At 40.8% G+C, this 11,249-nt stretch overlaps 2 protein-coding genes across 6 annotated transcripts; both read left to right on the plus strand.

Moving 5' to 3' along the window:
* The first annotated feature begins 912 nt into the window (after positions 1 to 912).
* Positions 913 to 1,902, plus strand: LOC115572336 (P2Y purinoceptor 13-like). Its single transcript, XM_030402299.1, has one exon. The coding sequence runs from the start codon at positions 913 to 915 to the stop codon at positions 1,900 to 1,902; it is 990 nt and encodes a 329-aa protein (XP_030258159.1).
* A 2,337-nt stretch (positions 1,903 to 4,239) lies between these two features.
* On the plus strand, positions 4,240 to 9,631 carry LOC115595329 (P2Y purinoceptor 13-like). 5 transcript variants are annotated; one of them, XM_030439700.1, is made up of 6 exons: positions 4,240 to 4,709; positions 4,977 to 5,004; positions 5,213 to 5,357; positions 6,343 to 6,545; positions 6,624 to 7,013; positions 8,053 to 9,631. In XM_030439700.1, exons 4-6 carry the CDS (start codon positions 6,363 to 6,365, stop codon positions 8,524 to 8,526), a joined length of 1,047 nt encoding a protein of 348 aa, XP_030295560.1. In that variant the 5' UTR covers positions 4,240 to 4,709; positions 4,977 to 5,004; positions 5,213 to 5,357; positions 6,343 to 6,362; the 3' UTR covers positions 8,527 to 9,631. The 5 variants fall into 5 exon arrangements, with proteins under 5 accessions (XP_030295560.1, XP_030295532.1, XP_030295550.1 ...); XM_030439672.1 differs by having other exon boundaries at positions 4,977 to 5,357; XM_030439690.1 differs by lacking the exon at positions 5,213 to 5,357.
* The last annotated feature ends 1,618 nt before the right edge of the window (positions 9,632 to 11,249 follow it).

Genomic DNA, 11,249 nt, shown 5'->3' on the forward strand with positions numbered 1-11,249 from the left:
TTATTAATCAGAGGGGAAAAATCTCAATTGATTGATTTTCATGCCTGAACAAGCTAAATTAACAAACTTTTCATGACTGAATGAACAAACTGACCTTAAAGGACAACACATTTTCATCCTGTTTTACATTGTCTATATGTGGCGGACCCTGCCACCTTTCTAGCTTCAAACAGTGTTCTTGGAGCTTATATTCCCTTGAAAAACAGCTTGTTCATTTACTTATGGAGATGATAAATATTTCTGAATTTTGTGTTATCTCATCAATATTGTAAATATAACTTTTCCCGAGTGCACAATAAAAAAATGATTTGTGAAAATCAGTTATCTTACTTAATATCTCAACATCAGCTTGATCAATATTCTCTGAAGAGCAAAAATAACATGATTTTACTAGAAAACTGAGATATGTTATGTATCAGGATGTTTATTTTTTTTCTAATGAACCCATATATCACTGAATAGATATGTGGGAAAGCTGCATGCATGTATAATAGAAAAGCTTTTAATAACACGATTGTTTCAAAGCAAATGTATTTACACTGCTGTGTGGTGAACACCATTAACGGCTCCCTTTGCTTCAGTCAGTCTGCCACCCTGACCGGGAGAAGTGACAGACGGTGGATGAACGTGCCGGTCTTCTCTTTGACACTAACCAGCACAGTGAGTGGAGACGCAACTCAATCCGCACCCCTGATTTTATGAAGAAGGAATAAAAGACATGAAGTTAACACAGACAAAATATTTGCTGTTGAATGATTTCTCTCACAGTGTTGCAATCATCAACCGTCTAAATGATACTGCAGTTAGTTAGAGGGAGAATCTGATTTGTTCCCTGCCAACATAAAAGCTGACGCTTCCTAACAAGTTGAATTTCTGTGTTTTCAAACTCTTTCATTTTCCACAGTTGCAGTGATGTCATCCAACCAAACATCTCAAAATGACTCGGGCTGCACAGGCTTAGCTTTCAATCCGAACGCCGTCTCAATTCTCTACTTCCTGATGTTCCCCGTCGCTCTGTTGCTGAACGGTGTGGCTGCCTGGGTGTCTCTACACCTCAAGTCCACCACCACCTTCGTGGTGTACCTGAAAAACCTCCTAGCCGCTGACATCATCATGACCCTGATCCTCCCACTCAAAGGCGCGGGTGACCTGGAAAATGTATCGAAAACAACTTACATCATTAACTGTTATGTCAGTCCCATTTTCTACAGCACACTGTACACATGTATCACTCTGCTTGGTGTGATAAGTCTGGACCGCTTCTTCAAGATCATGACCCCCCAGAGCAAGTTGTTTGGTAATCTGACCTTCGGCAAAGTGGTTTCATGCTCAGTCTGGGTGATACACTTTGGAAGCACGGCCCTACCAAACATCATCTTAACTAATGGATCAGTAGCCAATCTGACAACAATCAGCACGTGTATGGTGCTGAAAGGACCGGCCGGACTCGACTTCCACGAGACCGTGGTGATTTACCTGAATGTGTTTTTCTGGCTTGTCAGTGTGGTCGTTGTGGTTTGCTATATTTGCATTACACACAAGGTGATCCAGTCTTTTAGAAACTCCGGCAGCAATAACAACCAGGGAAAGCAGAAGATCAAACTGCGTGTTTTTCTCGTTGTCATTGTGTTCTTTGTGTCATTCGGACCGTACCACATAGTCAGGATCCCGTACACCTTTCAACAAGTCGCCGTCTCGTCCCACAACAGCTGCCTCTACATAATAAGCAGGCTGGCCAAAAAAGTCAGCCTCTGGTTCGCTACCACAAACATCTGTATGAACCCGCTTCTGTACGTCTTTCTGTGCAGGGAGTTCAAGGAGAAACTGACGTCTATGATGCAAAATGGGCCCATGTCATTCTTAGCAGTCTCGGCAGAGAAAACATTACATTCAAGTACATAAGAACATGTAAGTACAGGTATCTGTGCTTTAATTGAGTATTTGCATTACGTAAATTTCATATTTCAACTCCACAAAATCTCAGAGACAAACATGGCACTCTTTACATTGCTCGCACGGTAGCCATGTTTCCATAAAATGTCATGCGAATTTTAAGCACACTTTTGAAAGTGCACAAAAACAAAAACAAAATCAAAAACGTGACTGCGATTGCTTATAAAACATGTTAATGATTCCATAGCATTCAAATCACAACATCACTTTTCGATATATCTTCAACCTCAAGTGGTTGCTAGCATTGCTAATGCCGGCTAGCAAACGTTGACATCGCTATCGCTCACTAGCATGACCTGGGAGCTATTGAAAAATCATGAAAAAAAGTGGTTCCACTAAATCTAATAAAAAAAAGGTGTGTCTCATTCAACCAGTATTGGAAGACATCTTGGTATTGACTTTGAGTCAATGGGTCAAATGACCTGGAAGCTACTGACAAATGTTTTTTCGATCATTTCATGAAAACAGACTCTAGCAAGATCGCTGGCAAAACACAGATACCATGTGATACCTACAGCATTATACTATTAGCGTACAAACCTTGATAGAAGCTGGAACCAACTGTCAGAACTTTTATAAAGAGATAACCAAAACATCATTTTGGAGTCAAAAAACAATCAATTAAACATCAATTCACAATCAAATAATAATTTTAGGAAAAGAGATACATATATCTATACGCCCTGTAGATGTATTACTCAAAAAAAATGTTTTGGAATTCATACTCAAAACAACCATAGCTGCAGTTAGCTATTTAGCTTAATTAGCTGTGAATGTAGTGCAGACTGGGAGCTCGTAGCATCAGGGGAGTGTAAGTGTCTATACTGCTAACACAGGAATGTTGGACTGGTTGATCTTCATATTCTGTTGATAGTTTTATTCTTACGTATTGCACCTTTAAGTAATGTGTTGCGTATACAGTTTTTATTCATAGTGGGGTGTATTCACAGTGTGATAATGACCCTCTTACCTCAGGAAAGGATCTTTATACTTATGGTTAATACTTCCACTCTGAAAATGTTATGATATAGGCTAAGCTCATACGTCACTGTAGGTTTTCAAGATTACATGTCAGATCATTTGTTCGTATATATATCAAAATTGTGCGGTTTGCTGTATTTAATTTCTTAAGTGTTAGCTGTAGTCTTAAGTTGTGCTGCTCTGTTTGGTGTCTTGCCAAAGTGTTGCTCTAAATAGCTTGAAGACCATTAACAGGAAACGCAATAAGGATGGACGAGATAAACAGTAAGGAGCCAGTGATATAAGGCTGTTTTACGTGTCAACAAAACACAGTTTTAAAGTAGCTCTGGGAGTTGAAGGTCAGAGGCAAACAGAGCCCATCAGTGAAGCTGCAATGCAAAGCAAGATCAGTTGAAGCTTGTTAACATTTGCATCTCACACTGAAATTGTACAATGCTTGTGTGAGTCAGTTAAAAATGTATCTATGGGTGCTGCAGATATGTTTGCAAGATGACTATCAGCCAATGTCATCAGTTTGCAGCATGCTAATTAGCACTTAACACAGAAGGTTGCATGTGAAGAGTAAAGAAAGGAAGCTCACGTTATTTTCACTGGTGGGTGTGTGTGTGTGGTGTGTGTGTGTGTGTGTGTGTGTGTGTGTGTGTGTGTGTGTGTGTGTCCTCTGTAAAGACTCCGTTCAGATGTAAAAAAAAAAAAAACAAGAAGAAACAAATGCGACGTAATTCTGTCAAATGTGCTGATCAATCTAAAAATAAATGCATAAAGGTGGTGTGATGTGATGTGATTTAACAAAGGCTATCATTATTTCATAACTGACATTCTGATTATTTAATAGGAGCATTTCAGACAGAGGGGGAATACAGAGCTGCAGCACTGGACAGTATAAGAAAACCGATGTGTCCTTTGACCATTAAAGCATGTAAACCTATTCTCGTGCACACCCAAAATGAAACGAGGAACCTGGAACTGAGCATTATGTCTCCTTTAGGTCTGGAAGCCACATGTACCTGCGTCATTTTCATTTAAACAGATTCTGATTAAACAACAACAACAACAAGTTACTCTGTCACATAAGTTGAAAGTTCACTGGGGGGCCTGTTCATAAACACATGCATGTCATCTCTCAGCCGTGTGGTTTCCCATCGGTCATCGCATGGCCATGATCCAAGGAAGATCGCACCGGAAATCGCGTCGTGTTGTTCTCAGAGTGCACTATTTTCATCGAGAGAACACAATGGGGAATTAAAACTCGAGGAAACGTGTTCAGATATGAGGGGTAGGAACTGGTCAGTCACTTATACACTGTTCTTGTCATGTGTTGTGTTTGACACAGACAAGAGAGATGTAAGTCTGGTTTTAGTAGTTCTACGCAAAAATATGAAATGACATTTTACACGAAGAACTCTGTTAAACGAGTCTTGACTTGCACAACAGACGCACATTACATGAGAAGATTCTCAGCATGAGCAGAGACAGACAGATAGAGGTGGAGTAAATAAGCCACAGGATGGAGGGGGGAGCAGGGGGGCTGCAGGAGGTCTGTAGATGTGGGTCGTGAAATGAGTCCATGGCTTTGGTGTTCGCCTGTCAAGAGCTACAGAGACTGACGCAAGCTCGCGGAGGAAGGGGGCCTGGCACGGGGCAGAACAAGCCTCTCGGCAGACAATTGGAACAGGAAGCGAGGAAGGAAAGGGTCTTTCACCCGGAGGAAGACTGGCAAACTCATTGGGATTGTGACAAGACAGCCACACAGTAGCTCCAAGAGACCACCCATTGTAAGAGCATCAAACACACACACACGCTTAAAGAGGGAGAGAAGTAGGGAGAAGGACAGAGAGGCTGGAACCTCATTAGGTCAGCATTAGATTGAACTTTATACTAAAAAACACAAAAGTATTACATTTTGGTTTTTCTAGTGTTTCATTTCCTTCCTGGGGGTGGGAAAGAGAAAGGGGAATTGATTATTTCACTTCTGTTTTTTTTGCTTTTTTAAATGACTATTTTTTCATTCCTCTATTTATCATTTCTCACATGCCCCACAGTCACAGACGATAAGGACACGACAAGAAGGTAAGACTCAATCACTGGCTTTACAAGTCTTCTTGACAATACACCAGATTAAGCTACAATGATAGATTTTGTGTAGCGGTGGCTGCAGCAGACCTAATTAATATTAATGTGCACTAAAATAGTTGAGGAGTGCAGCATATGCGGGTTACCATGGCGCCTGCTCCTGGCCTCAGAGTTATCTAAGCTGTGACGGTTTTTCAATGTAAAGACAGACACACCAGCAGATATACAGTCAGACAGGAGGAGAATCCTAAATGAACTGATGCAGGAGTTTGTTAGTCGGGAGCGGTGTGAATAAGAAGGAGAAGAATCTTTATTTCATCACACACATCAGAATCATCTGTGTATTTAAGGTAGGCAACTTTTACTATTTCTAGTCTTTTCTTTGAATGCAATTTCTATTTTGGCAATTTCGCTGAATTTACTGCGCTACATAGACACACTACTTTCTGGTTACTTCACAAATTCAAATGTTTGTATACAAAATAAATTTAAAGAGCATCATAAAATATGATGATTTTTTATAATTAAACCACTTGAAAGTAAAAACAAGTAGAGCCGGAAGAGCTGGTTGATTGAAATTTAACAGTTAATGGCTCCGTTTTTTTTCAAATCTGAGGCTTTGCTTCTTTAACTTTCAATTATTTAACTTTAATTTGAATATCTGTGAGTATTTTTTTATTATGGGTTGGACAAAACAAGCGTTGGTGCAGTTGTAATGATATTTTCCTTATTATTTCAGAATTTTTACAGACTGAATAATCAATCAGTTAATCAAGAAAATAATCAAATAACAAATCCATGATGAGAATAATCCTTAGTTGCCATCAGCTCACTGACAGTCATAGTGGGCATTTTTTGTGCATTGAGTACAAATTCAAGATATTGGTTTCATACTTTTACCTACGTAACTTACTTCACTGTAAGCATGAATCTATAAGTATGAATATAATTCTTCCTCCACTGGTTGTTGGACGCCTTCATCACTGTATATTAAGCGTATCTGTGCATTCTGAACTGAATTGGTAGTTTTACCACCATAAACCTTCAGAACAGTCAGTTCTCCTGAGTGACCTCCTTGTCTTAAAGCGGTGACGAAGAGTGAATCTTGCTTTGACGATAATGTCACTTACACATTGTGCAAACAAAGCTTATTTAAATCTGAAAATTTGAGTGAAGGTTTGATATTTGCATATATATAGGCTCTGGAAACAACACATACACAGTTCCCTCTACGCAAAGTTTGTTTATGTGTTTACTTGACTTCACTGTGTATATACCCTCTGTGACAATCTTACTCTCATTTTATCGTCTTTCTTCTCCCTCACCCTTCCGAAGGTCCGCCAAAAGAGGAGAAGATGAACACCACCCTGTCAAACACTTCCATCAAGTGTGTCCGGGACACCAGTGTGACAGCCGTGGTGTTCCCCTGCCTGTACAGCATCCTCTTTATAGTCGCCCTGATACTAAATTCCCTGGCTGCCTGGATCTTCTTCAACATCCCCAGCACCTCGACGTTTGTCGTCTTTCTAAAAAATGTGGTAAGACACGCAGGCTTTTGCTTCACGTGTTGTCAATGCAGAACAAAATGAAATAAAAATGAAATCCTTCATTCCCAGGTGGTGGCTGACCTGCTGATGACCCTGACCATCCCTCTGAGAGTCTTAAGTGATGCAGGCGTGGGCTCCTGGCAGCTACGTGCCTTCCACTGCCGATACTCTGCGGTCCTCTTCTACATCACCATGTACATCAGCATCCTCTTGCTGGGCCTCATCAGCCTGGACCGCTACCTGAAGATCGTCAGGCCCTTTGGGAAGTGTCCACTGCAGAAGGTGCGTGTGGGCCAGGTGCTGAGTGCCGCCGTCTGGGTCGTGATGTTATCTATAGCATTACCCAACGCCATTCTGAGTGACCAGCCGCCAAAGGTCTCCGGAGGCAAGCTGAAGTGCACCTCCATGAAGAGCAGAGCCGGCCTAATCTGGCATGAGGGAATCAACTACTTCTGTCAGGTAGCTATTGAAATAAAGGAATAGTTACAAAATCTGCCTACCAGCACATTCAAAGCTCACTAATCAATACAGAGCATCGGGTATCTTCAATACAAAGACTGAAGTGTAAAAAAACACACAATTTGGTTTATGGGTAGATTTATGTAAGACTTTTTCCTCTTATAAGCTTGAATTTTTGTATGTCTTAAACTAACAAGACCACAGTTTGACATGTTGGTGAGCTTTATTTAAAGGGTGCCGGTATCTTGATTTGGTTATTGGACAGAGACAAGCTAGCTGTTTCTCCTCTGTTACACATTTATTGCACAGACCATAAACCGTATAATAAACATGCACATAGTAAGTGTGTCAGGTCAATGAGGGGGCTTTGGCCAATGATAATGAAATAATGCTGACAGAAGCTTGATCTCCCTACTAATCCAAAAACAGGCAGCCTCGTAGCTAACAGCTACACCCTAAAAAAAAGTTGTGCTAAATAGCACTTAAAATTAAAATCGCAGAAATTAGAACTCAGAAGTGCTGCTTGGCTCATAATCATAGGGGAACTTATGAGGGAGTTTGTTTTTACGGCAGTGGTGCTATACCACACCTCAACCACCTCAAATAATCGTTAAAGAACCTCAATTTTTCTCAATGTAGCTAGACAGCCAGCAGCAATCTGTCACTCAAAGTGCCAATACCTTAAGTTATGCATAAGTTTAGGCCTTAACGTCATTTAAATGATCTAGTTATACAAAATTTATGCCCATACAGTCACAAATGAAGGATTTTGCTGCAGAGACCAAAAACCTTTAATGTACCACGCCCTAATCATGTTTGTTTATGCTTTAAAAAGTTGGGCATTTTTGAGAGAACAAGTACATTCAGTCAGTGTTGTACTTTTCCTTTGAAATATCTGCATTGTAATATAAGTACTGTGCAGTATTTTATTATAGAATTATTGAAATGGTGACACTAGAGCTGACTGAAACTTGCTGTGAGATCAACCGAGAAACCACTGTCCTATTTCATGTTTATTCTATTTTTTGTGTTCTTGCAGGTGGTGTTCTGGGGCACGCTGGCCTTGATGGTGGTTTGCTACACGTTCATCAGCAAGAAGGTTTATGAGTCATACAAAGCCTCAAAGAGCAGGTCTCAAGCAGCCAGTCGCAGGACCAAAGCAAAGGTCTTTGTGGTGGTGGGGGTGTTTTTCGTCTGCTTCGCCCCCTTTCACTTTGCCCGCGTCCCCTACACTCTGACCCAAACAGGCAGCTTGGTGGGTTTTTGCCGGGCACAGAATGCACTTTACATCGCCAAGGAAACCACCCTGTGGCTGTCGGCCACTAACGTATGTCTGGACCCGCTCATCTACGTGTTCCTGTGTAAAGTGTTCAGGAAGAGGCTGACGGCCACACTCTGCCGAAGGGCGCTCCCCAAGGGTGGCATGGAGTCTCCCACGGCAACGTCAACTCAGCTGGAGATGTCACAGATGGCCCAAAGTAACAAACTGCCATATAACGGGCTGCCACAGTAACAAAGTGTATAAATGGACGATGGGACCTTATAAATAACTGTGTTCGTAAAGACTGCCTGAAAATAATGTGTTATTCTACTTGTAAATACAATTGTATCTCGATGAAATAGGTTGTGAAATTCATGAAATGTGATCAAAATGTAAAGAAATGTCAGGAGGCTTGAAGTTTCATGCCAACAATGACTACTGCTATTGGTACAGTATGAAACAAGCACTTCTGCTACATGTTTGCAGAGTCATCCCACAAGTTTCCTTAATTGTGCTTACTGTCATTTTCTTTGCTTCCTTCTTTCTAATCTCATCAGAACGGCACTTTCCCGTCTCAAAAGTTTCCATTCGCCGATGATTACACGGCGCACACAAGGACTGCGTGATAACAAAGTGGGCAAAGGAGCAGAGGACAGCAATAGGAACTGCTTACAGCCATAGCTTCTGTGTGCTATAAATAACATTAATAATAAAATGTATATATTTCATACTACAAACGCATGGTGTTCGACTTGAATGCTGCTGAGGGGGTAGGAAATGAGTCTAAAACATGTGACAAAATGACCTTTCTGATTACATCTGTCTTTAAAACCTTCATAGACACAAGATCATGAGCAATGACAGCATAAATGCACACGCAGCACCTCGCTCTGCAACAGTAGCAGCCAATCAGATTGGAGGATAAGACCACCCAAACCTCCTCTACCACAGAAGTCTATACAGATGGTGATGATAATGTGCCATAGTTCATGACATGCTCAAACTAATGTTAAATGTATCCCATTAGATAAGAAATAAAAGGATGGTTCATTTATTTTTGTGTAAAGGAAATGTAATGTGCTCACTTTCAGATTCATAATTACAGGTTTACATCTCTCTCTGAAACACTCTATTTTAGCTCCTGTCTCTTTAAGAGAGAATATCCTAAATGTCCAGTCTGCTCTGATTGGTAGACTCACACATGCCCGACTCCCCCATTGACAACAACAGGGCAGCTGTGCTCAGTCAATTCTTATGTGCCAAATTAGCCACTTATAGGCATCAATTAGGCAAAAGTGTGACATGGTGAGGTAAACGTGATGTCATTAAGCCATGGAATTAAAGGCGGGACAACTGACAAAGCGTTTAGGAGCAGTTCTTTCGGTGGGAGAGAGGAGCTTTGTGGATTTTGCATGGAGAAAAACATGTAAGGTCTCCATTAAAATGTTCACTAATTATGGTGCTTCTCTTACTGACTCGAGATAATGATTAATTTATCACTTGTGGTGACAACTCTCTGAGGCACTTCTGATAAAGATTGAGCAAGAGGCCAACAGAAACTATAGACTCATATCACTCTACTGGAGATTAGGTGATTCTATCTATGGAAACCAAATAAACACCCAAGGTGGTAAGCATTTGCAAGGTAAGGCGCAATACTGCAGTCGTGTCATTGCGTCATTAATTTTTGAATTGAATAAGAGGAGGAAAAAAAAATTGAGAACTGGAATAAATTGACTTTTTTAAACACTGCAACACCCCGAAGACGGGTTTCAGGATATTCACAACCCGGTTCTGCAGGATTAATGTCACCTCCCACCTGATTTACAATCGTGTCTGCATGTGGCTTTGATTAATGTAATAATGAAAAATGATCTTCCTCCATCCCACCCTCTGTTGGCTACGACAGAGGCTGATATTTGGGCAGGAAATTAATGAGCTACAGAGCGGTCGGAGCGGCGGCTGCAGCCGGAGGAAGGACCGTTTGTCACCCTCAGATTAAATCCTCTGACAGATGACCCTGCAGTAGTGAATTATGAGAAATTCTAAATGACATTCATGGAAATTAAATAAACCCTGGAGATAGTGTTGCCTAGCAGTGTGCACGGACACAAGTTCAGAGAAGAGGTAGATAAATAAGAAGCAGGTGGAGGTGTGAGCTGACAGTTTCATATAACTAGATGCATGTGGACGGCCTAATGAAACACGTTGATACAGCTTGCCTGTCAGAGAAACCTGTCAAGTCTGCCTGTCAGCAATGCCAATCAGAAGAGGTTTAGAAGCAATTTCATGTCATGACGCCCCGGGGAAATGGCTTTTGGGGGAGCTTATTAGAGCTTAGACTTCAGCTTTGGGTCAAAAAAGTCATTGTGACACATTGTTCAAAAAGTAACTGATGAGAGACACTGAACCGCGTACGTCACTCTTCTTAAACACCTGGAAAAAAGTTTAACTGTACATTTTAGATCACCATAGAACTCACCAAATGGAAGAACAAAGCTGGCCTTAACATTGACACTGATAAAAGTAGAGAGAAAAAAAAGCCCTCGAGACAAATCAATTTTGGCCACTAGAGGGGCAAAAGAAGTGCCACAAGCTAGAGGACACAAAGCTCAGAAATGTCATTGACTGCAATACATGAATAAATCAAAACAATGAAAATAATTTAAAATTAGTTGGCTTCTACATGTCTCTGAATGGTTAAAACGTTATTTATGTATTGAGTGTAGGAGGGTATAGAAGTTATACTTCAAATCTGAGTCACATAACAATATTTACATTTTTAACCAGGGTTAGGGTTTGAAACTGTTCACCATAAATGCATTATGACTTTCTTTGCGCCGATGCCCTCTGACTCAAGTGACATCATTAAAGGCAATGTATTCAATATAGAAGGTGTAAATGACATCTTTTAAAATCGATTAGGGACGAGCTGTGTGGAGCCATTTTATGTTGTGTTTTGTTTTTTTCAGGTT

Source organism: Sparus aurata, chromosome 2 (genome assembly GCF_900880675.1).
Source record: "Sparus aurata chromosome 2, fSpaAur1.1, whole genome shotgun sequence".
Taxonomy (NCBI): Eukaryota; Metazoa; Chordata; class Actinopteri; order Spariformes; family Sparidae; genus Sparus; species Sparus aurata.